The following is a 27,483-nucleotide window of genomic DNA, read 5'->3' on the forward strand; positions in this document are numbered from 1 at the left end:
GCCCGGACGCCCGCAGTGAGGACGCGCGGCGCCGGCTCGGCGCTCCCCCGGGCATCCGCGCTTGTAGGCAGCACGTTTGCGCCCCGGACCGACCCGAGGTGAGCCGCGGGCGGGGTTGGGGGGTCCTCGGCGGAAAGCCACCCTCGCGGGCTCCGTGTCGCCCGTGGGTCGCACGCGGCAGGCACAGCGCCCCCTCTCTCCTAGCGCGCCCTTCCCTACCCTGTGCTCCAGCCCCTCGGGTGACGCTTCCCTTCCTCTCGGCTAGAGCCACACTTATCCGGGGTTGGAAGGGACCCCGGGGAGGCCCGGCATCGAAAGCCCCACATCAGGGATAAAGGGGCCGCGACAACCCCTCCCCCCCCCATAAGTGGCTCGTGCCTCCCTCCATTTGCTCTTCCCGCCTCTGTCCTCTCACTCCCCCCGAGCTCCTCCGGGTCCTTGCGCCACCAGGATCCGAGCTCCGGCTCCCTCTGGTAAACACACACCCGCCCGCCCTCCAGCCAACCCAACCCGCCGCCGCTGTCCTTATAAAGTCAGCAACCGCCGGACTTCCTGCCCGGGCCGAGCCCCCTCCCCGGGACCGAGCGGCTGGCCGCATCCCAGGCGCGCGGCGTCGTGCCCAGCGCCTGCGGAGGGAGCGAGGGGCGCGCGGGGACGCCACGGGGCTGGCCCAGGGTCTCCCTCCACGTGGCAGCTGTTGGATTGGCTCCCGAGACTGTAGGGGACACGGGTCACCGGCGGGCCCGGAAAGGAGGAGACTACAGAGGGCAATGAGAAAGGGACGGTGGTCTTAGGCTAGCCCGAGACTGCTCTTGACTTCTTTTGCTCGTTTCTGAGGGTGTCATCTGGCTCAAGGCTGGCCATGGTCCAACGATGGCCTCAGAGAACCGGCTGCCCCTTGGGGACTTTTAGGGGAACTTGGGATTTGGACCCCAGGAGCCGGTACCGTGCGCCCTGGCTTGGGCAGGAAAGCCCGGCAGCGCGCCAGGACGCTTCTGCGCGCCCACAGGACCTTTCTTGTTTTTGATAGCAACCTGGCGGGAGGGCGCCGTATGCGCTCCTTGGCTGTACCACAGCCAGCTTGTCCACACCGGCTGGGAAATCCAGGCCTCTTGGGGAGCTCCTGGAAGGCTCCAGCTCTGTTTGGCCCGGGGGCGGGGGTGTCTCAGGAAACACTGATGGAGTGCCCTTCCCAGGGGCCGGTAGGGGCTCCTTCGCTCAGCGCTCTGTTTCTCTGCAGGGTTTCGGCCAGCATGGCCCCCTCGCTAAAGCAGGCGTACCGCAGGCGCTGGTGGATGGCCTGCACTGCTGTGCTGGAGAACCTGTTCTTCTCCGCCGTCCTCCTGGGCTGGGGCTCCCTGCTGATCATGCTCAAGAAGGAAGGCTTCTATTCCAGCTTGTGCCCAGGTATACTGGAGGGGTGCAGGTGGGGGCGGGGGTTTGGGAAGGAGGTAGCAGCAGGAGGGGCTGGAAGCATAGGTAGTCAGGTGGAGAGAAAGCAAGGCTACTCAAGGAGGGAGCAGTTGCTGGCAGGATGTTGGACGGCCTCACTTCTTGGCCCTGTCAAACTTCATGGGCCCACTCCATGAAGAGTGTCTAATTTAGTGGTCACCGAATGCCAGGTTTTCTGCCGGGCATCTGGATCCTGCGGCTGATAGCCAGAGTCTTAAGGCTCTGATAGCTTCCTGCTCAGAGAAGGATAGCAGAGTCCTAGCAGAGGTACTGCACCTAGCTGGATTGGGGATCTCCCCGCGCTCTCCCATAGAAAAGAACCAGAGGCTCTTTCTGCACAGTTGGCAAGCAAACTGGCTATATCACCCTTCCCCAGGGGAGTTATTAAAAGGACTATTGTAAGGCTAAATAAGATTACATTGCTCCACACATGGGAGAATGAATTTGAAGGGCCTGTGCTTTTGCCTTGGAGTCCCCACAGGTTTTCAAACCACTCATTTGCATACCGCTAACAGCCCATTTCCTCTTGCGTGGTGGAGGTCTTCTTCTCTTTAATCACTTCAGTCTTGTATGAATGGCCCGATACCAGGAGTGGGACATCTGAACGCCCACTGCAGCCACAGGTTGTCTGCTGCTGTCCAGGGGAAGCGAGTTTCCTGTGGTGGCTGGGACTTCGTAGGTATCTTTCATTTCTGGGAAGGAGAGGGCTGTGCTAATGGATGTGCGGCGTGTTTCTTCTCCCTCCTGCCCCCGCCCACCTCCGTGTTATGGAGCATGTTGTGGCATGAGAAGAAGGCTGGCTTGGATTTGAATCCCAGCTGGGGTGAGTTCCTTACATCTGGTTTGCAGAATGAGAACAATAGTAATATTTGTCCCATGGGAGTGTTAGGAGACTCAGGCACATTTGATGATAAATGTGAGCATCTTTCTGGCTTCTCCTGGATCCTCAACTCAACCCCTTGCTTCAGGGCATGCACTGTAGCTGTGGGGCGACAGCAGGAAGCCTTGATCTATTATCTGAGCAGCAGTAGGTTCACCTTGGGGCTGCCTCACCCTTACCAGGGTTATCTCTGATGAAGCAATAGGTTGCACCCAAAGATGGCACCTTGCCCATGTGTCTGGCCCCAGTTACAGAGGGCTGGGGCTGGATGAGATGAGATTAGTGGCAGATCTAGGAACACAGGGTGGATCCATTGGGGATGAGGACTGAGATGAAATAATAGGCATCCCAGGGTGGCTGAGAGGACCAAGCAAGGGGGTAGGGGGGAGCTCATATCGACACCCAAGTTCTCCTATGGACTGGAGAAGACCTGCCCATTGTTATCTGTTTGCACTGATGCCTGTCATGGTCTATCCAGTGACTACTTCCTGTCCTGTATACCTAGAGGTGTGGAATTTTACTAAATTATCTTCACCAAAGACTATTTTTCAACATACATTTTCATGAGTTTGACAAATTTCTACACAACAGTAACTGTCAAACCAGTCAATATTTACATTTCTATTTATTACACCTAAAACTACTTTCTTTTTAAGGTCCTATCACTCTACTGCTGATTTTTAAAATGATGTATGTTTTATTTAATTTATTTATTTGAGAGAGAGGGAGAAAGAGAGATGAAGAGGCAGATAGAGAGAATGGGTGCATGCCAGGGCCTCCAGCCACTGCAAACAAATTTCATTTGCATCTGGCTTACATGAGTACTGGGGAATTGAATCTAGGCCCTTAAGCTTTGCAGCAAGCACCTTAACCACTAAACAATCTCTCCAGCCCCTATTTATGTTTTTTAAATTTTTTTTAGTTTATTTTTATTTATTTGAGAGCAACAGGCAGAGAGAGAAAGAGACATAGAGAATGACAGAGAGAGAAAATGGGCATGTCAGGGCCTCCAGCCACTGCAAATGAACTCCAGATGCATGCACCCACTTGTGCATCTGGCTAACGTGGGTCCTGGGGAATAGATCCTCGAACCGGGATCCTTAGGCTTCACAGGCAAGCGCTTAGCCGCTAAGCCATCTCTCAAGCCCTATGTTTGTTTGTTTTTTTTAATTTTTTTAAATTTAAGGTCAGCATGGTGGTGTACGTCTTTGATCCCAGTGCTCAAGAGGCAGAGAGAGGTAGGAGGATCACTTGTAAGTTTGAGGCCATCTTGAGACTACATAGTGAATTCCAGGTCAGCATGAGCTAGAGCCAGACTCTACCTTGAAAAACCAAAGGGAAAAAAAATTTTTAAGCCGGGCATGGTGGTGCACGCCTTTAATCCCAGCACTTGGGAGGCAGAGGTAGGAGGATTGCCATGAGTTCGAGACCACCCTGAGACTACAGAATAAATTCCAGATCAGTCTGAGCTAGAGTGAAACCCTACCTTGAAAAACAAAAACAAAAACAACAAAAAAATTTAAGTTATTTGTGAACAGAGAGAGAATAAGAATAGGTTCATCAGGGCCTTTTACTGCTGCAAATGAGGTCTAGACACATGCATCATATGTACATTTGGCTTTATGTGGGTACTGGGAAATCTAACCCAGACTGGCAGGCTTTGCAAGTTTGTTTATTTGAGAGAGAGAGAAAGAGAGAATGGGTGTGCCAGGGCCTCCAGCCACTGCAAACAAACTACAGATGCATGCGCCCCCTTGTGCACCTGGCTTACATGGGTCCTGGGGAATTGAACCAGGGTCCTTTGGCTTTGTAGGCAAACACCTTAGCTGCTAAGCCATCCTTCCAGCCCTGAGCAATTGCTTTTAACCACTAAGCCATCTTCCCAGTCCTCCTTGTGCTTTTAAATTATATTTAAGTTATATACGCATATGTATTAAGCAACCTTAATGTGTAATTCACACACATTTAAAGCGTATAATTTAATGTTTCAGTATATTCAGGTTATACAAACCTCCTTGCAACATAACCCCTCTCCCCAGAGCACCTCTATCCCCATTATTCTTCCTCCACACCCATGAACTAGGTTACTAAGCAACTTGTTTACTTTCTTTTTAAAAAAATTTATTTATTTATTTATTTATTTATTTATTTATTTATTTATTTATTTATGACAGACAGAAGGGTGGGGAGAGAATGGGTGTGCCAGGGCCTCCAGCCACTGCAAACAAACTCATGCACCACCATGTGCATCTGACTTACATGGGTTCTGGGGGGTCAAACCTGGGTCCTTAGGCTTTGTAGGCAAGTGCCTTACGTGCCAAGCCATCTCTCCAGCCTGTCTACTTTCTTTCATTTATTTATTTTTATTTAAGAGAGGTGGGGGGGAGAGGAAGAGGGGGAGAGAGAGAGTGATGAAGAGAGAAAGAGGAAGAGAACGTATGGGTACCCCAGGGCCTCTTGTCATTAAGAACGAACTCAAGATGCATATGTCACTTACCTGCTTTCTGTCATAGGTTTGCTTATGACCAAATTTAGCCCACCCTGTTTAGAACATTTCCTATAAATGGAATGATTTCAAGGTCCATCCTTGTAGCAGCATTTATGGGAGTTCTTTTTACAGCAGAATATCTCTGCATTGTTCCGAGAAACTACATTTTTTTTCATTCATTAGCTGATGAACATCTGAGTTATTTCCACTTTAGGGGATATTATACATGATGCTCCTGTGAACAACCACGAGTTTTTTGAGTGGACATGTGTTTTCTCTTTTTCTTTTTTCTTTTTTAGTTATATGGGAGAAGAATTGCTGGATCATGATGGTAGTATTTTAAGGTGCTGCCATACAGTTGTTCAACATGGCTCCCCCATTTTACATTTCCACTAGCAGTGATGAGGTTCCAGTTTCTCCACATCCTCAGCATCTGTTACTGCTTGTCTTTTTGGTTATTCCATTCAGTGGCCATAGAGCAGTATCTCTTTTGTTTTTAACTTGCATCTCTTTAATGTCTAGCGGCTTGAATGAATTTTTACATACATATTGGCCACTGGCACAGCCTGTGGAGCAGTATCTACTCAGTTATGTATTTAGAGATTAAGTTCATGCTAAGCATGCATCCTTTTTGTCACTGAGCTATACCCCAGCTCTGTCTTTTTATTATTGAATTGTAAGAGTTCTTTATATTCTAGATACAAATCCTTTATCAAGCATGATTTCCAAAAAATAAAAAAAAATGTTATTTTCCACCATGAGTTTTCTCTTCATTATCTTTATGGTATCTTTTGGTGTGTAATGTTTTGAATGTTAATGAACTTCATTCACTATTTTTTTTTCTTTTTTGGGGGTGGGGGTTTCAAGGTAGGGTCTCACTCTAGCCCAGGCTGACCTGGAATTCACTCTGGAGTCTCAGGGTGGCCTCAAACTCAGGGCAATGCTCCTACCTCTGCCTCCCGAGTGCTGGGATTAAAGGCGTGCGCCACCACGCCCGGCCTCATTTACTAGTTTTTTCTGCTACTCTGTCATAGTTTTCTTAGTTTTATGATTTTAGCTCTTATATTTAGATCTGTGATCCATTTTCAGTTAATATTTGTATATGGCATGAGGTATCTGTCCAATATTTTGAGTTGTCTAAAAGTGGATGTGGGTGTGAGTCTGGCTGGTGGGGATCACCAGGGGTGACTAAGCACATGGTTGTCCTTTTCCCCAGAAGGTGTTTGTATATTTTGAGAGAGCAGGGTACAACGTGCCTCTCCCCCAGCTCCTGTTCAAGGAACTCGGCAGGCTGTTAGGCGATGCAATTCCGTGTTCTGCCTCACTCGGGCTATTTTGCTTCTTGTTGCCTCCCTCATTGTGGGTCTCCTGATTTGGTTCTCCAGTATCCCAAGAATCCAGCCATAATCAGGAATCTGCCCCTGCAGTGTGTGGAACGAGGTAGCTAGCTTGCCTCCCAGCTCTGCTGTGTGCTGGCTGTCTGATTAGAGCCAGTAACTCCACATGTAACATGGGACCCATAATCTCTACCTCATGGGGCTTTTGTGAAAGTGAAAGCAAACACACCAAACTGTAGACTACAGATAAGGGGTTGGGCTCTTTGCTGGGTGGCTTTAGCAAGTTAGTTACCCTCTCTGGATCTCCATTTCTTTCCAAGTCTGTAAAAAAGAGTGGACAGTTGTTACTATTCTGTTACAGAGCCATGATATGAGAATCAAGTGATGTAATTTAACAAATATTTAAAGAGTTCAATAAAGTGGTTATTGAATAGGTTATCATTAGTAAAAGCTTTCTTTTTTGTTTTTTGTTTTTCGAGGTAGGGTCTCACTCTAGCCCAGGCTAACCTGGAATTCGCTATGTAGTCTCAGGGTGGCCTTGAACTCTTGGTGATCCTCCTACCTGTGCCTCCCGAGTGCTGGGATTAAAGGCATGTGCCACCACCTATAGCACATCACAGCTAATGGGGGTACTCAGAATTTGGGCAGAAGTGGCTCCGTTCATTACCCACTTCTATATATAGGCAATATAAATGTTAAGATAAAACAATTGCTAATATTCATTGAACATTTAGTAGCGAGATCTTTAGTTCTTACTGCAAATCTGTGATAAGATTATTATAATTGTATTTTATATGGAAGAAGCTTGTGGTTCAGAGATGCAAAGTAGCGTGCCCAAGGACGGCCAGCCAATAAGGTGCAGCGTGAGGGCTGGGCTAGGGATGTAACTCAGTGGTAGAGCATTTTCCTAGCGTGTGTGAGGCTGAGTTCCATCCCCAACGCCTATAGGTGTGTGGAGAGAAGCAGAGAGAAATTGGACTTCAGTTTTAACTCAGAACTTTCCTGATGAGCCTCATGGGGGTGTGGATGTTTCCATGTCCCAGTGGCTCAGGGCTGCCCTGGGGCGTCTAGCTGACAAGACTTCCTGCTAGAGTTTAGTCCTAATATGTTTTAGTGGGTATGATCATGTCACCTTCAGGAACGTGAAGCATCCTAGGGTCCAGAAGCAAACACTGACAAGGGAGATGGAGGAAATAGAATAATTTTGTGTTTGCCTGTGTGCATGGCACTTGGCTGCTTCTCAGAGACAGTCTCTCAGGTGGTTGGGACTCTGTTTCTTAGGTGGGATAAAGTACCTCAGAGAATAGGAGCCAGGATGTGAGCAGGAGCACATGCTTAGCCATCATCACATTTCCCAACATTCCTCAGATGCAGTCACCTGCAGGCCACCTTTGTGACCTGACCATTTCTGTGTATCCTCGGTGCTATTTTTATGTTCAAAAAATATTTTATGTTTATTTATTTATTTGAGAGAGAGATGGGGGTCAGATAGAATGGTATGCCAGGGCCTCTAGCCACTGCAAACAAACTCCAGACACATGTGCCACCTTGTGCAGCTGGCTTTATATGGGTACTAGGGAATCAAACTTGGGTCCTTGGGCTTTGCAGGCAAGTACCTTAACCACTAAGTCATCTCTCTATCCCCCCAGGTACTATTATTTAAACTGTAATGCAGTCTTGGATTTGATGTTACACACATACGTGTTCATATATGTTCCTAGTAGATATATATATATTTATGTATGTTTCTAACATACAATAACTAATGACCATGAAGTCATTCTCTGTGCTGGAGAGATGGTTCAGTGTTAAGTGTGCTTTCTGCTCAGACATGAGTGCCTGAGGGGATGTGATGTGAGACTACCCAAGTTGGAATCTCTGGATCCATGTTAAACAGCTTGGCACTGTCATGCACACCTGTAACTCCAGGCCCATAGAGGAACCGAGACCCAGGAATCACTGGAGATTGTGAAGAAAAAACAGCAAGCTCTGGGATCAGTAAGAGACATGGGGTCAAATAAGAATAGGCAGAAAGCCAGGCATAGTGGCACACACCTTTAGTTCTATCACTTGGGAGGCAGAGGTAGGAGGATCACTGTAAATTTGAGGCTAGCCTGGAAGTACAGAGTGAACTCCAGGTTTGCCTGAACTACAGTGAGACCCTACTTTGACAAATCAAACAAAGGAAAATAGTCAGACGAGCAATGGAGCGAGACACTCCAAGTTCCACTCTGGCTACAACAGGGAAGTGCACATGGGCACATACTCATACATACATCACACATATGTGTGTGTGCACACACATGCAAAAAGAAAGAAAAAAACCCATTCCGAGCACTTAAAACCCTCTTTGAAGCCAGGCATGGTGACACACACCTTTAATCCCAGCACTCGGGAGGCAGAGGTAGGAGGATCGCTGAGAGTTCGAGGCCATCCTGAGACTACATAGTGAATTCCAGGTCAACTTGAGCTAGAGTGAGACCCTACCTAGGAAAACCGAAAAAATAAAGTAAAATAAAATCCTCTTTGAAGCCCAGTATGGTGGTGCATGCCATTAATCCCAGCACTATGGAGGCAGAGGTAGGAGGATTGCTGTGAGTTTGAGGTCACTCTGAGACTACATAGTAAATTCCAGGTCAGCCTGGACTACAGCAAGACCCTACCTTGAAAAACAAAAACAAAAACAAAAACCAAAACCCTCTTTGAGTTCCTATATAGTGCATACCACAGATTGGGAAACCCTATTTTCCCTAATTTTTCAGTGCAGCTCCATCTCTCACATTCTCCCAGTTCCCATGCCTTGCTTTTCTATTAGATTAAGGAGGGTGGGTGGCACAGACTCGTGCTTCTGGAATTACCATGGATACAAGCCCTCTGACCAACCATTCAGTAATACTGAACTCACAAGCAGTTGATTGATAAAGCCGAGGAACTGATGCCCTAGTTGACCTTGAGTCATTACCGTCCTGGGGCTGCCTGCACCAGCAGAAGGGCACATGTACTCTCCAGCACTAGCAAGCACCTGGTAAACTTTCCAAGCTGGCCCATGTGGGATGGCATGGTCTTGTGGTGGTGGGAAATGCTGGCTTTAGAGATTCTCTTGTGTTTGAATTTGAGCACACTTGGAAGATGCTTGGTGGCTCAGTACCTTCATCTCTGGGAGCCTCATCTGTAATGGGGACCATTCTGTTAACTCTATGGGTTGTAAGGATTAAGTGAGATTGTTTGGGGAAACCTGGCACAAGGGCTGGAGAGATTGCTCAGTGGTTAAAGCTCTTGCTTGCAAAGCCTAACTGCCTAGGTTCAGTTCCTCAGTACCCATGTAAAGTCAGATGCACAAAGTGGCCCATGTGTCTAAAGTTTGTTTATAGTGGCAGGAGTTCATTTGCAGTGATAGGAAGCCCTGTCATTCAAAAAATGACAGAAGTTGCATGTTAACTGCAAGCTAATGGTATTGTTTGGGAAGGAAATTGTCAATTCGTTGTGAAAGACTTAGGGACACAGACAGTGTCTAATTCAAGGGCTACACATTCCGATGCCAGTTAAGAGCAAGCAGACAGTAAGAATTGGGTCAAACAGGGCACAGACAGCAGAGGTATGGGAGCTAACAGGGAGGGAGAAGTGTGCAACGTTGAGAAGGCCAGCCCAGGGGAAAGAGGAAACTTCCACTCAGTGGCAGTATGGCCAGATCTTTTGACCTTTCCTTCTCCTTCTTTTCCCTCTCCTTCCTCTTTGCCCTCTCCTTCCTCCTTCTCCCTTCTCCTGCTTCTCTCTTCTCCCTTTCTCTTTTCTTCTTCCCTTCCTCCCTTCTTTCAACTCGTGCTGTGTTGCCTCCCAAGTAGCTGGGACTACAGGCACAGAGCACTATGCTGAGCTGAGTTTCCAAAGCTGCAATAAAATAAAGATCTGGATCATTGAACGTGGCACTCAGTACAGTTACAGCATTGTGCGGCCACTACGGCGCACCCGACGGAACGTGGCTGGCAGGGGCAGTGGTGGCCACCTGTCGGCAGTCTCTTGACTGGCTTATCTGCCCATTTTTCTTGTTGCTTTTAGACAGGGTCTCATGTAGCCTGAATTGGCCTTGAACTCCCTATGTGTTTGAGGATGACCTTGAACTCCTGATCCTTCTGCCCTCCCCTTCTGAATGCTGAGATTATGGGTATGCACCACAGTGTCGGGGTTATGTGGCAGTGGGGATCAAAGCCAGCACTTTGTGAATACTAGGCAAGGACTTTACCAAGTGAGCTGTACCCCAGCCTGTCTTGCCATTTCTCCTGCTTTACTCACTGTCCACACAATGTTAGCCTTAAGTGTCCAGTAAGTGGGCACAGAATGAATAAACCTGGGCAGACAAACCTGGTGGGGAAACAAATGGTCATCATAAAGATGGCTGAATTAGAGGATTAGTATGAACCCTTAAAGCTGTATGGTATAATCCCTCACTGCTTCCTCCAGGCACCTCTCAGCCATTTCCTTACCTTTCCTGGCAGCTGGTTCCAGTGGGGAACTCCTCTTTGCCCACGGCGGTTCCTTTCCTGGGTGACCAGCTCTCTTGACCTAATGTCCGTTTGTCCGTCTCTTTAAAAATTTTTTTACTTGAGAGCGACAGAGAGAGAAAGAGGCAGATAGATAGAGAGGGAGAAAATGGGCATGCCAGGGCCTCCAGCCACTGTGAACGAACTCCAGACGTGTGCGCCCCCTTGTGCATCTGGCTAACGTGGGTCCTGGGGAATTGAGCCTTGAACTAGGGTCTTTAGGCTTCACAGGCAAGCGCTTAACCGCTGAGCCATTTCTCCAGCCCCATTTGTCCTTCTTTATGTTAACACACAGATCCAGTTTTTCTGCCCTTTGGCTACCAGAGGTGAAGTCAGGGTCACTACCACCCTCCTCCCCAGCATTCAGACACTATCTCATCCCTGTTCTCTTTACACTCACTGTCACTGTATTATTATCATCACTTATTTTATCATTTTAAAAATGTGTATGTATGTGTGTGTATTTGCAGTGTCCTCCTTCAGAAATTGCATTGCCCTTTTTGATACAGAGCCTCTCGTTGGCCTAGAACTCATCAGTTAGGCTGGACTAGTCAGTGATACCCAGAGATCCTCGTGTCCCTGCCTCTCCAGTGTTGGGGATTACAGACATTGAACCACTTACTCCGGCTATCACATGTCCCCCCCCCCCCCGAGGTAGGGTCTCACTGTAGCCCAGATTGACTTGGAACTCATTCTGTAGTCTCTGGCTGGACTTGAACTCACAGCAATCCTCCTATCTCTGCCTCCTGAGCACTGGGATTAAAGGCGTGTGCTGTCACAGTGAGTTTATCACATGCAGTTTGCTCCACGCACTTCAGAACTCCTTGCTGACTTTGTGTCTTGATTGGTGGTGGGGGTGCTCCCCAGCGACTCCCACAACTTGACAAATACTCTGATGCCATTAATATCTCATTTGAACTAGCAGAAGTCTTGGGTGAGTGCGTATGTGATGCTCTCAAATCAGATGCTAACTGTTGCCATTTATGAACCTCCTCTCTACCTTAGATTTAGCAAACAGGATTCCATGCTATGTCCAGAGGTACATAGCTGGTTCAAGTCAGAAGCCTGGCATGGGAAGGCGGGACTCCTGGGCTTCCCCCGAGTTTCTGCTGCCACGCGCTGAGCCTTCGCTTCTCCTCCTCAGCTGAGAACACAACTAACACCACCGGGGATAAGCCCCACCAGTGGCCCAGCTGCGCCCAGCAGGATGAGATGCTCAACCTGGGCTTCACCATTGGCTCCTTCCTGCTGAGCGCCACCACCCTGCCCCTCGGGATCCTCATGGACCGCTTTGGCCCCCGGCCCCTGAGGCTGGTGGGCAGGTGAGGTGGCTGGGCTGTGGGATATGGAAGGGGAAGGAGGGAGAGGAGACTCACAAGTCAGCCCTTCCCTGTTCGCCCTGTCCCCACAGCGCCTGCTTCGCTGCCTCCTGCACCCTCATGGCCTTGTCTTCTCGGAATACTGAAGGTGAGCTTTTTGCTCTCTGTGTCTTCCTGGGACTGGATGGGGTGAAGGTGGTCTTTACCCCAGCTCTTGCCCATGGCTTTCCAGAGTGCTACAAATGTCCTCATCTGCCCCTTTCCCTTCCCAGTCCTGTCTCCACTGATATTTCTGGCGCTGTCCCTGAATGGGTTTGCTGGCATCTGCCTAACGTTTACCTCTCTCACTGTGAGTATGGCAGGCCTGGCCCTGCAGCGTGGCACCTGGGGGAGGGGTGGGGTTAGAAGTGAGTGAGGGTGCTGGGAGGGGTCCGTGGGTGCAGATCAAGCGCGTTTGAGAGACTGCAGGTGGGCGCTGAGGACCCAGATGGAAGTGCTCAGGGTTGAGACCAGGTCTGTGTGTGTGCGCGCGTGTGCATGCGTGCGTGCGTGCTTGTGTTGAGTGGTGAGCAGTGTTCTGCTCTTAACGTTACAGCATAAACAGGGCAGTGTTCTCACTTTCCAGAAGCTTCCATTTGGGGATTGGAGGGGCGGACAGAGAACCCAATAAGCAAGTAAACTAATAAATCATGTCGTCAGTCATAAGCGCTGGGAAAAAAATTTCACTGGGTAATGTGATAGTGAGGGGCAGGTGCGGGACTTCTGCCGCACTGTTGTAGGACAGTGTGTGTGAAAGGACCGAAGTTGGTAAATGTATTTGTGAAACTGAACCATGTGAAACTGCCAACATTTGCCATGTTGCATTTTCAAGATTTTTTTTTCACTTGGCTCATCTTATTCCATGTATGTGTGTGAATCTGTGTTTAATCTGTATATTTTTTACGTATGTGACTATAAGGGATTAAAAAAAAAAATCTTAGCAGGGTGGGGGAGGGGAGGAAAGGTTCCTATCTGGGCCATTTCGGGTTGTTTGTTTATCTCTGATGCGGTCAAACTGGGTGGTTTTGGCTGAATTTCTCTTCACCCCAGCAGCCGCCTTTAACTCCAGCTGGGGACATTTCACAACTCTTAAAAGGAAGCTGATCCCTTACTATCCACCCCTCTCCACAGCTCCTTCCTGTTGTGCAAATTGGCTCAGGTCCCTAAATCTCTTCTCTCCTGGGGCAGGGAAGGGAGAGGGGAGCTGTAGGCTTGACCTGGACCCTGCCCTGGCCAGCCTAGAGGGGATGGGGCCAGCAGTCCGTGGGCGGTTCCTCTGCATCGTTATCCCTTTAATCTCCAGCCAGTGGTAGAGCCTGGCGCCTGCCCCGCCCCGCCGCTTGCTGGCTCCGCCCCCTGGCCCGGGCCGCTGGTGAGGTCGCCTGCTAGCCAGGCCTGCCCGGGTCAGCCCTACATTAGCACAGTGCCGGGCAGAGACAGCACCCTAGGATCCTTCAGAGTCAGGGATCTTAGCCCCGACACCCTTCCCTGGTGTTCTTGGCAATGTGTCTGGCAGAGAGAGGATGCCATGAAGTTTCTGTCATCATGGGTGCCAACTTGGCTTCCCGTTATGGGTCCACTGGGTGGGGGAGGGGGGAGGGCGGAGGGCAAGAGGCCCCGTTCTCTTCTCTGTTTAAACATTTTTCTTTATGCGAGCTATCGGAGGTTCTTTATTTGAGCCTCAGTTTCTCCCTCTGTGGTTTAGTGTTTAGGCTGTATGGCATCTGAGGTCCTATCCAGCCGCATCTGCTGACCCAGGAGGATTGTGTGGCCTTAGGGGGGATGTAGGCAAAGAGTGCCAAGGACTTTACTTTCCCTTCTCCCGAGGGCCAGTGAGTAGGCTGCACAGTTAATTCGTCAGGGATTGGCATTGGCGTTCTGGGCCTGCTTTGCATGAACACCTTCCTAGTGACCTGGCCTACTCTGATCCTCTCCTTTCCTTCCTTGCCTCCCTGGTCCGTCCTGTGATTTACCCTGGCCCAGAAGAAAGTGTGAACTGCAGTGTTTGGGGTCACTGAGAGGGCTGAGGGCCATCTTTTTGTCCCAGGGTCATCTGTGGGCACAGGGCTTGAACTGTGTGAAGAGGACTTCTTTACTACACTGAACTTGAGTACTTTTTCAGCTTTCTCAGCTTCAGTTTTCTCCTTTTGTAAACAAGTTGGATTATACCAGGGTTTCTTCTTTTTTTCTCTCAAAATTGATTTTCATATTATTTATTTATTTATTTAAATGTGTATGTCTGGGGGTGCCAAGGTCTCTTTCCAGTGCAAATGAACAGCAGATGCTTATGCCAATTTTTTTTTTTTTTTTGAGACAAGCCCAACAGACTGGCCTTTATATTTATGCACATGTGAGAGAGAGAGAAAGAAAATGAATTGGCATGTCAGGGTCTCCAGCCATCGCAATAGAACTCCAGATGTGTGTACCACCTAGTGAGCATGTGTGACCTTGTGCTTGCCTCACCTTTGTGAGTCTGGCTTACTTGGGACCTAGAGAGTCAAACATGAGTCCCTAGGCTTTGCAGGCAAGCGCCTTAACTGCTAAGCAACCTGTCTAGCCCAATTTGTGCTTTTTTTTTTTGTTTTGTTTTTCGAGGTAGGGTCTCACTCACTCTAGCCCAGGCTGACCTGGAATTCACTATGGAGTCTCAGGGTGGCCTTGAACTCATGGTGATCCTCCTACCTCTGCCTCCCGAGTCCTATCTCTGCCTCCTGAGTGCTGGTATTAAAGGTGTGCGCCACCACGCCCAGATTGCCAATTTTTTTTAAAAAAAATTTTATTGGTCTGCAATTGGGGGGAGGGGAGAAGAGGGAGGGAGAAAGAGGGCCTTTTACTGCTGCAAATGAACTTCAGATGCATGTGCCACTTTGTGCATCTGGCTTCACATGGGTACTGGAGGATTGAATGCAGACTGGTAGGCTTCACAAGCAAGTGGCTTTTACTGCTGAACCATGTTCCTATTCCCTAGAGATGTCACGGGAGAAAGGAGCTCCAAATAACAAATTTTTCAACTGTAGGATGCAACAAAGTTGGAATTCCTGTTTAATTATTCATTTATTTGCAAGTTGAGGGCGAGGAGAGGAAGAGAGAATGGGTGCACCAGGGCCTCCAGCTGCTGCCAATGAACTCCAGATACATGTGCCACTTTTTGCATCTGGCTTTAGTGGGTACTGGGGAACTGAACCCTGGGTTGTTAGGTATTGCATGTAAGCACCTTAGCTGATCAGACATCTCTTCTGCCCCAGAATTCCTGTTTTAAAAACAATGTAGCTGGGCATGGAGGCTCACGCTTTTAATCCCAGCACTTCTGGAGATAGACTAGGAGGATCACCATGAGTTCAAGTCTACTCTGAGACTGCATAATGAATTCCAGATCAGCCTGGGCTAGAGTGAGACCCTAACTTGAAAAACAACAACAACAACAAACCAAAAACGAAAACAAAAAGACACAAAAAAGTTTAATGTGTTCTAGTGCATTGTGTTTGTTGTGGGGGGGCAGGGAGGTTGGGGGTCAATATATAGTTGTCGGTTTTGGTTTTACTTTGGACCTTTTCTGTTGGTTTCCTGGAGTCAGTGTTCCTAGAGCTTCCTTTGGAGACATGCCTGGCTGGAGCCTCCAAGCATTTTCAGGGGTGCTGGGAAAAGGGAGCCCTAGGCAGTCTTAGAAGAGCAGCTGCTCACGTGTGCTCCTCTCCTCCCTTAGCTGCCCAACATGTTTGGGAACTTGCGCTCCACTTTCATGGCCCTCATGATCGGCTCCTACGCCTCTTCTGCCATCACTTTCCCAGGAATCAAGGTACCGGGCTTCTAGAGGGTCTAGGGAGGTTTCCTGGGCTTTCTTTTTGCTTTGGCACAAGAACTGGGTGGGATGGGGTGAGCAATGGCCTTATGTCTAATGTCTAGTGATTTAGTTCCTGTCTATCAGAGGTCAGTCCCCATTCTTTTTTATTTTTATTTTTTGGTTTTTCACTACAGCCCAGGCCTACCTGGAATTCACTATGTAGTCTCAGGGTGGCCTCAAACTCAAGGTGATCCTCCTACCTCTACCTCCCAAGTGCTGGGATTAAAGGCGTGTGCCACCACGCCTGGCCAGTCCCCATTCTTGAGGGAGAAAGCACTAAAGCATCATGGGAAGAGCCCTGACCCCTACTGCTCACCCATAGGTCTGACTTCATTTTCTTCCTTCACCAACGTCCCCCAAAGGGCCTTCTTCCTGTCTCTGGGGCCAAATCTAGCTTTCTCAGTTGATCTTTCTCTGGTCTTTCCTCTCTCTCTAATCTACCCTCATGTGACTTCTGGAATTATCATAGAGCGCTGTTCACAGGCTCATGGAAAAACCTTTAGTGGTTTTGCTTTACATACAGAATCCTTTTTACATGCACCCAAGGTCCTTTGCTGTGGCTTCACACAACCTTTTGGAGCCTATCTCCCTGTTAGAGAGGCAGGATGACTTGGACCACTTCACAAAGTAAGAATGAATTCTGGCTCAACCAGGAGGGTGGACCTGAACGCAGAGGCCCAAGTGTTAGTTTGGGGCAAGCTGGAGGCCTCTGCTTCTTCTTGATGTCAGAGCACTTGTGGCTGCACCCAGCTTTTGTCCTCGAACAGTTACTTTGTCAGTTTCATAGCTTCGTTTGCCCATCTTCCCCAAAGGTGGAGTGGGTGTGGGTCAGCTTGAGGAGCAGATACTCGCACATATTTAAAGGGTGTGTCATCCTTTGCAGGCAGGAACAAGCCACAAGACTCAGGGGGAGCACAGGTTTCCCCTAGGCACTGGCAAGAGCTCTATGTAGGAGGGTGTCTGCCTCCCAGAGACCCATGACCTCCACATAGGGCTTCTCTTGCCAGAGGAGTTGACATTGTTTGCAAGGCTGTCAAGTCAGTTTGGAGTCTATTTGTCCTGGGGTTGGGACCTCCACTGCATGTGAGTGTATCTGGGAAAGGTGAGATAAGGCTTCTCAGGTTGGATTTGCCTCTCCTTTAGGGAACATGCCAGCAGGGAGCAGGCTAAACACAGATGGGCCTGTGAAGCCCAGAGCATTATTGTCCCTTTGGACATAATATGAGATGACATTTTCATGTGAAAATAAACGTGTTTTTGACTCATAGACAAAAATGGACATGCCTTCTTCTAACAATAATAGTTGAGAGTTCCTTGACATGTTGAGTGAGTAGCTGGCACCGTCAGCACTGTAGAAGGGCTCCACAAGTCTTTAATGGGGTTTGACTGAAGGAGGGAGAGCACTGGCAGGCTTTCTGGGTCTGCCTGAATTTATGGCTTTGGGCATAAGCCATCTTGAAGGCCTCCTGGGCCTGCGTGCTACTTCTGTGGGGACTGGACAAGGCGTCCTCCATGCTTGCCCTCCCTCCACAGCTAATCTATGATGCTGGAGTGTCCTTCGTGGTCATCATGTTCACCTGGTCTGGCCTGGCCTGCCTTATTTTTCTAAACTGTGCCCTCAACTGGCCTGCAGAAGCCTTTCCAGCCCCAGAGGAAGTTGATTACACGTGAGAGACTGGGGAAGGGGAAAGACTGAGATGGGAAGTGAACTTCCCTCCTACTGCAGTGGGGAGATGCCAGGGCTATGGTGATGTGATAGGGACAGAATCCTCTTTGGAGTAAGACCTGGGTTTGGGGTCAGTTTCACACATGGCCTCCACTCTCTCAGCTCTGCTTTCCCACCTATACCATAGACCCGATCCATTTGCTTGCAGGTGTTTCTAAGAATAGCGAAGTTGGTACAAACAGGAGGTTGGAATGTGCTTGGCTATTACTGTCAATATCCTTTCTGGTATTGGAGGAGGAGGTCAGAGTAAGAGGACCCCCAGAAATAGTATTACATGCCATGTAGACCCAAAGGGGAGGTATCCATGAAGTTAAGCATACTGCTTTTGTGGGTGGGGGCAACCCAAATGCCAACTTTCCCTCATTTCAGTTCAACAGCAGCAGGGGTGATATGGTGCCACCAAGCACGTAGGGTGATAGTCACCACTGACATTTGTTGAGTGCCTACTCTGTGCTAGGTATAGTACTTACTCTCCTTAATGTCTTTAAATCATGAAATGATGTAGATGCTGTTAGCACCCCCATTAATAGAAAAGGAGCATAGAATAGAGTGCATTTCTAATATCATAGTATTGAAATGAAGCTAATTTAAGGTCTGGAGTCCAGAGTCTTGATGCCACCGCTTCCATGGGAACAGTCCATCCAAAAAGGACTCATCTTCCCTTTGTTTACAGAACACTGGTGTCATCTGGTCCCTAGACCAGACTCTGAGCAACAGACATAAGTGTGGCATGTCAACATTAGGTCAGTGCTGGGTAAAGGGGTGCTTGGCACCCCCACACAGGCTGGCATAGCTGCTTACAGGTTGAGGGCAGGCATTGCAGGGCTGGTTTCCACATGCTCTTCTTTGGCTCTTGGCAGGAAGAAGATCAAGCTCATTGGGCTAGCCTTGGACCACAAGGTCACGGGAGACCGCTTCTTTACCCATGTGACCATCGTGGGCCAGCGGCTGAGCCAGAAGGCTCCCAGCCTGGAGGAGGGGGCTGACACCTTCATCTCATCCCAGGATATTTGTGGCAGCTCAGAAAAGCTTCCTGAGAGTGAGTGTCTGGCTAGGTTTCTAGCTTTGTAGGACAGGGAAGGTATATTCTTGGTCCTCAAAACACCCCATGTGCAGATAAGGCACACTCCCTATTTATGGGCAGGGAAGTCAAAGCTCAGAGTACCTTTATTTATTTTATTTTATTTTTTGGTTTTTCGAGGTAGGGTCTCACTCTGGTCCAGGCTGATCTGGAATTAACTCTGTAGTCTCAGGGTGGCCTAGAACTCACGGTGATCCTCCTACCTCTGCCTCCTGAGTGCTGGGATTAAAGGCATGTGCCACCACGCCAGGCTCACCTTTATTTTAATTATTTATTTACTTTTGGTTTTTCAAGATAGGGTCACACTCTAGCCCACACTGGCCTGGAATTCAGTATGTTAGTCTCAGGGTGGTCTCAAAATCATGGTGATCCTCCTACCTCTGCCTCCCAAGTGCTGGGATTAAAGGCATGTGCCACTACACCCAGCTCAGAGGGTACCTTTAGATTTATGAGTAGCTTGCTGAACTCGGGATGAGGTGAGAGGAGCTTCCAGCATGAGACAGGATCCCTTGGCCTGTGAAGATGCTGGTTTCCTTGGGCTCCCTGCAATCTGGCAACCAAAGCCAAGGGGGCCAGCCTGCAGCTGGGTCCCTCCAATGCCTGGCTGGCTTGTGCCCCCTGCTGGCCATAGGAGGAGCTGCACCTACCTGTTGGTGAACTAACCCAGGTGCCTCAGGTTTCTGGACTGCCAGCTTCAGGGTGAGGGGATGGCGGATAGGGGTGTTTTTTTTTTTTTTTTTTTTTTGTTTTTTGAGTAATGCCATGAGGGATTGAATCCTGCTCCACACTGCATGACTTGGGTAAATCATTTGTCCTCGCTCTTGCTTTTCTCATCTCTTAAATGACCCACCCAACAGAGAGGTTTATTGTGCGGACAGGATGCTCTATGACAGGGAAGCTCTTAGCCAGTGCAAGTGGGCCCGGTGTCAAAGCATGCCTCCAGGAGGGTGGTTAAGGGCAAGAGCCTGAGCCAGGCCTACTTGCTGCTTCCAGCCCTGTGAGGTCAGGCAAGTCATTTATTTGTCTGAGTTGCTATTCCCTCACCTGTAAAATGTGGTTAAGAAGCTGGGAGCAGTGATGCACACGCGTAGTCTTGGCTGATTGAGAGCCTGAGCAGGGGGATAGCTTTTGCCTTGAGTCCAGAACAATCCTGGGATGACACAACTAGACCCTGCCTCATAAAAGAAAAAAGGGGGGGGTGTTGTAGAGCGGGGGACATAGCTCGGCTGGCAGAGTGTTTGCCTTGCAGTCCTGAGGACCTGAGTTTGATCCCCAGTATCCACGTAAATACCAGGCGTGGTGGTGTGCGCCTGCAATCTGACCACGGGGGAGGTGGAGACGGGGATCCCTGGAGCTCACTGGCCAGCCAGTTTAGGAAAGGCTGATGTAAAATGTCGTCCAATGAGGTAATTCACGTCAAGTGTGTAGCTCATAGCATCTGCTTCAGAGCTATTACCAGCCCCACACGCAGAAAGGACACAGCATCACATCTGGAGGCCACCTGGACATGCTTTAGAAAGCCAGTTCCGGAGCTGCACAAGAGTTGTGTTGTCTCTGCAAAAACAGTTCCTCTCCAAAGTCACATAGTTGGCATTAGAGTCCCCGCCTGCTCCTCATGAGCTGTGATCATCAGGGAAGTGGAAAGTGGGGCTTGGGCACCCCTGCTGTCTCCCCAGAGTCTGTCCCCTTCCGCAAGAGCCTCTGCTCCCCCATTTTCCTGTGGAGCCTCGTCACCATGGGCATGACACAACTGCGGGTCATCTTCTACATGGCCATCATGAACAAGATGCTGGAGTTCCTCGTGACGGGTGGCCAGAAACACGGTGAGACCCTGCCGAGAGCTGGGTGGAGGTGTGCCTGGTTGTCCCCTGGCCGGGCTCCCCTCACTGTGTCTGTCCTCCCCCCGCAGAGACGAGTGAACAGAAACAAAAGGTGACAGAGACAGGTAGGGAGATGAAGTGTGGGCCCTGGCCTGTAGCCGCCCTGCCAAGGGCCCTTCCTTGGGCTGGTGTCACTGTCACAGCTGGGGATTCTGAGGGAGGGGTTATCTCGTTGTCCCTGTGTGCTCTGCTGGCAGTGGGTGTCAGTTCCCACTGAGCTGTTGGCATCCTGACCCCACTTCCCTTCTTGCCCAGTTGGGTTCTACACCTCCATCTTTGGGGCTATGCAGCTGCTGTGTCTTCTCACGTGTCCCCTCATCGGCTACATCATGGACTGGCGGATCAAGGACTGCGTGGATGTCCCCACTGAGGGTGCTCTGGATGAGGGCACTGCCCCTGGAGATGCCAGGTGACCTGCAAAGGGATGGTGCCAGCACATGACCGGACTGCTAGTGCTTTCCTTCCCCGTGCACACTGCATCTCATTTCGTTCTCCTCAGAGCTCTGGGAGAGCGAGGGCACCTCTGCATTCTACACATGAGGACATTGAGGCTGGACGAGGCACGGCTTGCTGACTAAGTTTTGCTAGCATTGAGGGCTGGCTGTGCACCAGGCACCTTGAATTGTCTAGTTGAGTTCCACAACTGTTCTCTGAGGTGGGTTCATGATTGTCTGCAAAGGCACATGAAGAAGCTGAGACCTGGTTGCACCATCAACTAACTTGACCGAGATCACACCGCAGGCTCAGAACCTGTGTCGTAGCCGGTGCACTCCAAAGCCCCCTTGGTCAGGTACTCTTGCTTGTCTCTGTAATCCCAGCACTTGAAAGGCTGAGGCAGATTACCATGAGTTTGAGGCCAGCCTGGGCTACATATAAGTACTAGGTCAACTTGGGCTGCCAAGTGAGACCCTGTTTCAAGAAAAGAAACTCAAAATGTACTAAAATTAAAAAAAATTAAAAAAAATACCTTTAAGGCTGAGGAAAGGGGAGGATTGGTATGTCAGGTATCTGTTACTGTGATGCAGCCCTCTATCTCCAAACACCAAACCCTGACTATCCCATACAGCTGCGGAAAGCTGGGAATGAAGGACTTCATTAGCTAGGGTCTCTCAAGAGTTCTCACCAAGGAGTGAGGTCAAGGCCTAAGCTGTGGTGTCTTTTAGAAGATAATCTTAGGAGCAACATGCCATTGCTTCTGTCATAGTCTGATGATCACACAGAGTAGGTCTGGTACAGTGGGAGAGAAGTGACCGGTAATGACCACCAGGGGTTAGGAATCTTTGCAGGCATCTTGCTGGCTGGTGGCCACTGTTGGATCTATTTCTTTTTTTGGTTTTCTTAGGTAGGGTTTCACTGTAGCCCAGGCTGACCTGGAATTTATTATGTCGTTTCAGGGTATCCTAGAACTCTCAGCAATCCTCCTACCTCTGCCTCCTGAGTGCTGGGATTAAAGGCATGCGCCACCATGCTTGGCCTCCACTGTTGGATCTTTAACCTAGGTCTTATGACTTCTTTTGCTCTTCTGTGAATCCAAATACTCCTAATTTGTCCTCATAGGATGAGAGAGAAGGAGCAGAAGAAAAGGGCTGAAGGATCAGTCCATTGGCTTCCTGCTGCTCATGGTGCCCCAGCCTTCCCCCTTTCCCCTTTGCTCTTGGTGGCCAAGGTCTATTAGAAAAACTCATCTGTCCAGACCAAGTGGGCATCCTGCCCTCACCCTATCCTACTGACCTCTCTCCTGGGCTGGACTCAGAGTTCTTGATTGTGTCAGAAAGAGAAACTTGTTGGGCATTTATGCCAAACTGTGCCCAGGGTGGCATCTGCTTTTTTAAAAAACGTTGTATTTATTTATTAGAGAGAGAGAGAGTGTATGGGTGCACCAGGGCCTCTTGCCACTGCAAATGAAGTCCAGATGTATGTGCCACACGTGGGTACTTGGGAATTTAACCGCAGCCAGCAGGCATTGCAAGCCTCTGTAACCATTAAGCCATCTCTCCAGCCTGGCTTTTGCCCTGTCCAAGCTGGTGGGAGTGTTGGTGTGGGGCTTCCCTTCCTCACCTTCATTCTCATCCTTATCATCCATCCTCCAACTTCAGTATATATGAGATATGCTTGGAACATTTGTGTTGCCAATTCCTGGGCCATCCTAGAGATTCTGAAGTCTGGGGATGGGTCTGCAGGTCTACATTTTAAGGAGCCACCCACCATGGTTGGTTGGGGGAGCCATATTATGTGTGTGTGTATACATGTGTGTGTGTGTACATGTGTGTGTGTGTATATGTATATTTATTTATTTGAGATAATGGGCACACCAGGGCTCTAGCCCCTACAAAGTCCAGATGCATGTGCCACTTTGTGCATCTGGATAACCTGGGTACTAGGGAATTGAACCTGTGTCATTAGGTTTTGCAGGTAAGTGCCTTAACCACTAAGCCATCTCTCCAGTTTGGGGGAGCTATATTTTGAGAAACACTTGGAGAGATTGTTTTGGCCATTGTTTGTTTGCTCAACTGTGAAGGTGCTTCTGCAGGGGTTGGGGCCAGGCTTGGAACTGGGAAGATGCCAGGAAGGAGGAGGCTGTGGCTAATGACTGCCTCTTTTTCTTAGGGATGGGGCTTCTACCAAGTCCACCAGACCACGTTACCGCAAAATCCAAAAGCTCACCAATGCCATCAATGCCTTCACCTTGACCAATATTCTGCTCGTAGGTTTTGGCATCACCTGCCTTATCAGCAACTTACACGTCCAGGTATCCACCCCCGGCCCCCAACTCCAGGACCTGTCACCAGCTTTCACCTTTGGGAAGCTTGGCTCTTATTCACTGCTCAAGGGCTATTTCCTGGGTTCTCTAGGAGTCCTGCCCAGTTGTTTGGGTTTCACAGGGGTCAGGTGGGGGTGGGACTGAGTAGATGCCTCAGCAAGGCCCAAATTCCTTTTGTCCTTGCCTCACCACCTTCTCTGACCCTCCTCTCTCTTGGGTTTCAGTTGGTGACCTTTGTGCTGCATACCATGGTGCGTGGCTTCTTCCACTCCGCCTGTGGAGGCCTCTATGCTGCAGTGTGAGTCACGCAGGCTCAGCTACCTCTGGAGCTTTGCCCCTAGAACCAGGGACTCCCAGCCAGGGCTGAAAGGACCCAGACTTTCTCCACTCCATCTCCCTTCATGCTGACTTATCAGAGGTGGTGAGATCTCAGAAGCCAGATGTCTCCTCTCCCCTCAGAGTCCCTCTTGTGACCAGGAACTTGTTGCTTATAGGATACCTCAAAGTCAGCATGTCTCCTCTGGGGGAAGTGAAGCAGTCTGGTTTGATGACCTTTGGCAGAAGGACTTTGTTGGGATCTCCCGTCCCACATCTCCCCTGTAGGGATTTACTAGCTACAGTCTCCCTTATGATTATGATTTTAATTCCTTCCTTCCTGATGAACACCCGCCCCCCGCCTTCCCTTGTTTCTACTCTGAAGTCCTGTGGAAGGACTCCTTGTAGTGGGTGAAACTGTTCCACACTCCTTCCCTTTGAGGACTGGCCACCCCTTCCTGCACAGGGGCTTCTCTGCTTCTGTCATTGTCCTATCCAAGACCATGGTCATCCTTAATTCTCTTCTCACTCTGACACTCAGAGCTCAGAGCATTGCTGGCTCCACCTTCCACGTACCCTGCACCCAACTTCCCCGCCTCCACTGCCTATTCCTGCTCTTAGCTGTCACCACCTCTAGCTTGGATCATGGCAAGTCTGCTCCTTCCCACTCAGCTTACTTTTACCTGGCTGGCTCAGTGTCACTCAAAAGACAAAGGCCATCTTGGTATGGACCTAGGTGCTTTACTGCACTCTTCCTTTTCCTCCCCTCCTCCCTCACTCTGTTTCAGCCACAGTGCCACCTTGTGCCCCAGAAAGCCTAAGCAGCAGAGCTGGGAAGATGGCTCAGCTATGTAAGCACGAATTAGTTCAATCCCCAGCACCCACAGAAAAAGCTGGGCTTGACTGAGCATGGCAGGGCAGAGCTGTACCCTCCGTGCTGAGAGTGGTGGAGACAGGAGGATCTCTGTGGCGTCCTGCTCAGCAGTCTAACCGAACAGTGGGGAGCTCCAGGTTCAGTGAGAGACTGTCTCAGTGAAATAAGGTGGGAGAATGATAGTGGATACCTGATGACTTCCTTTGGCTTCTGCATGAGTGCACACAATGTGTGCACATCTACACACACACACACCCCAAAAAGAAACCCAAAACATGGTGCCTAATCAAGGCCCTTGTGCATATGAGTATTTCTAGAACGTTCTTCCTCCAGATATCTCACAGTTCAACATGTCACCTTCTCCAGGCCCTTTTCTAAGCTGTCCTCTTGGTGATGTTCCCTCTGGCTAACTCATCTACTCTTACATCCCCCTGGCTACCCCTTCTCTGCTTAACATTTCTCCTTTGCTGTCTTAACACAGTCTAACACACTATGCATTTGTCTTGCTTATGCCACCTCTGCAGGGTATCAGTTTGGTTCATTGCTTTACTTCCAGAACCTAGAACAGTGCCTAGCAGGTAGTAATTTCAGTAAACGTTTATGAAAAAAATAATTAACCAAAATACTTAACTCCATGGGGATTATGCTATCCCTGTTATTGGCAGAGGAAGTGGGGCTCAAAAGAAGTTGAACGACTTGCTGTTATCTCACAGTCGATGTCAGAACCCAGCTCATTGGCTCCCTAGTGGCATACGCCCTGAAGGATAGGGACCAGAGTAGATGCAGAGGTTGGATTCTGAGTGCGGCTCTGTCTGGCTGACACAGTGATGTCTGGGGAGGGAGTGGGCAGGTGCTGGGCCCGAGCAGCTCTCCCTCTGATTCTTGGCTGCCCCTCTGCACAGGTTCCCATCCAACCACTTTGGGACACTGACAGGTCTGCAGTCTCTCATCAGTGCTGTGTTTGCTCTGCTCCAGCAACTGCTTTTCATGATCATGGTGGGCCCCCTGCAAGGAGATCCCTTCTGGGTGAGAGCTGCTTTCATGGGTGGGGTACTGGGAAGAGGCGGAGATGGGGATTGGTATGTGCTGGAATCCCTCAGTTATTGCCTCTCAGCCAGAAGGTGCCTCGTGGTCCTAACTCGGGTTCACCAAACTGGCTGCCTATTAGACCTTTTAGAGAATCTTAACACAAGGCTCCCTGTCTTGAATCAGCCTCACATACCCCAGCACTAGAGGTGTGTGTGTGTGTGTGTGTGTGTGTGTGTGTGTGTGTGTGTGTGTGTGCAGGTATACATGCACGTGTGTGCATGTGGTGAGCAGAATAACCTTGATGTCATTCTTCAGGCACTGTGCAACTTTTGTGTTCCTCCCTGGGACAGGGTTTCTCTCTGCCCTGGGCTAGACTGGCTGGCCACTCAGCCCTAGCACTCCTCTGTGCCTCCCCAGGTTTGGGATTACAGGCATGTACCAACCACACTCAGCATTTTAAAAAGGTGGGTTCTGGAGATTGAACTGAGGTCCCATGTTTGCGAAGCAAGCACTTAATTGTGCCTTGTCCCTAGCCCCCCGAGGGGTCTGCTTTTAATAAGCTCCCAGGTGAGTCCTGCAGTGGTCTGGACCCTGGGATTGTGTTCGCAGACCCCTGGTCTCATTCACATTGCCATATGCAGGTACCCTCTCTCTGGAACTCCAGAAAGGGGCTTCCTCTGCTTCTAGCTTGGGGCATTCAGTAGCAGGGTGCCCAGTCCTGCATGAGGTAGCTCTGCTGTTAACAAGGCACCTCCTCCCCACCTTCCTGACACCGAACTTGGTGCCCACACCATGGACCCACCTCCCATAAGAATATGATGGATTCATCTCTTCCACTTCCTGAGCATTCACTCCGGGAATGCTGTGGATCTTTTTTTCACTTAGTCTTTGCCACAGCAGACTTGAGAGGGAGGTACATAGAGTTGATATTCTGTCTAGCATCACATGGCAGTCAAGGAGTGGCTGAGACCTGAGGGGCCCCATCAGTGCTGCTGTGCTTGACCTTGCCAGCCACCTGTCATCCAGGCCATAGGTCTGTTCCAACTCTTTTGGTCATGTGCTTCTTCTCACCACCCTGGATTGGCTCCCACTAGTCAGTGCGTGGCATCCCTTCAGGCCCTATCCCACAGGCAGCTGATCCACAGAGGTGCGCACAGCACTTCCTAGAACCCAGCGCTGTCATCTCAGCCCCTTTGCCAGCGGCCTGAACCTCAGGAAGATGCAGGGGGAGTAGTGATTTCACCCACCAGGGGCTAACTGTATTTCCCATTCTGGCCAAGGACCCAGAGCACAAATGGCTGCCTTCATCTCTGAGTGGGGTCTCAGGTAGGTCCCTCAGGAGGAGGTGGGCCAGACAATACCAATTTGACTTTGTTTCTTTTTCCTTGTCCTGAAGCCAAATCTGGGCCTCCTGGTTCTTTCATTTCTGGGATTCCTGCTGCCTGCCTACCTCTTCTACTACCGAACCCATCTTCAGAGAGAGTACGCCACCCACTTTCCAGTCTCACAGAAGGCGCTCAATGACTCCAAGGTGGCTGCATAGACTCCCCAGGCCAAAGGAGCTGGAGGACAGGCAACCAAGGCCCGAATAAGCACAGGGACTGCCCTGGCTGGGTCTTACCTGCAACCATGCACAGAGCCGGGGCTGTGGATTTATAAATACCAAGAGAAGTTCCAGTTTTGTAGGGACTTAAGGGGGAAAATTCCCTTAAATATATCCCCCTGAGCAACCTTTTCACTGACTGCAGGCAACATTTAGTCTGGAAACATTGGGCCTTCTTCCTGCACTGGAGGACCAGCCTGTGGGACTGCCCTTCCTTCCTCTGTGGAGCTGCCTTCCGAGGGCTTATGGGATCAAAGAACAGACCGTCGGGTGGTTCTAGCTGCTAAATGCACATGAGTGTGTGTGTGTGTGTGTGTGTG

General features: G+C 49.7%; 1 protein-coding gene across 3 annotated transcripts; it reads left to right on the plus strand.

The window, feature by feature from the left end:
* Window positions 1-27,483, plus strand: Slc43a1 (solute carrier family 43 member 1). 3 transcript variants are annotated; one of them, XM_045133887.1, is made up of 15 exons: window positions 1-98; window positions 1,241-1,407; window positions 11,840-12,017; window positions 12,107-12,162; window positions 12,287-12,363; window positions 15,757-15,849; window positions 17,428-17,561; window positions 18,481-18,659; window positions 20,378-20,524; window positions 20,611-20,646; window positions 20,837-20,990; window positions 23,189-23,330; window positions 23,567-23,640; window positions 25,434-25,557; window positions 26,957-27,483. In XM_045133887.1, the coding sequence occupies exons 2-15, from the start codon at window positions 1,254-1,256 to the stop codon at window positions 27,101-27,103; spliced, it is 1,695 nt and encodes a 564-aa protein (XP_044989822.1). In that variant the 5' UTR covers window positions 1-98; window positions 1,241-1,253; the 3' UTR covers window positions 27,104-27,483. The 3 variants fall into 3 exon arrangements, with proteins under 3 accessions (XP_044989822.1, XP_044989814.1, XP_004667661.3); XM_045133879.1 differs by lacking the exon at window positions 1-98 and adding an exon at window positions 735-942; XM_004667604.3 differs by lacking the exon at window positions 1-98 and having other exon boundaries at window positions 1,043-1,407.

The sequence above is a fragment of the Jaculus jaculus genome, chromosome 1 (genome assembly GCF_020740685.1).
Source record: "Jaculus jaculus isolate mJacJac1 chromosome 1, mJacJac1.mat.Y.cur, whole genome shotgun sequence".
Taxonomy (NCBI): domain Eukaryota; kingdom Metazoa; phylum Chordata; class Mammalia; order Rodentia; family Dipodidae; genus Jaculus; species Jaculus jaculus.

Coding starts and splice junctions, on each gene's coding strand:
- Slc43a1 (XM_004667604.3), top strand. CDS start 1,053: ATGCGCTCCTTGGCTGTACCACAGCCAGCTTGTCCACACCGGCTGGGA. Junction 12,018..12,106: donor CCCCTGAGGCTGGTGGGCAG/GTGAGGTGGCTG, acceptor CTGTCCCCACAG/CGCCTGCTTCGCTGCCTCCT. Junction 15,850..17,427: donor TCACTTTCCCAGGAATCAAG/GTACCGGGCTTC, acceptor CTCCCTCCACAG/CTAATCTATGATGCTGGAGT.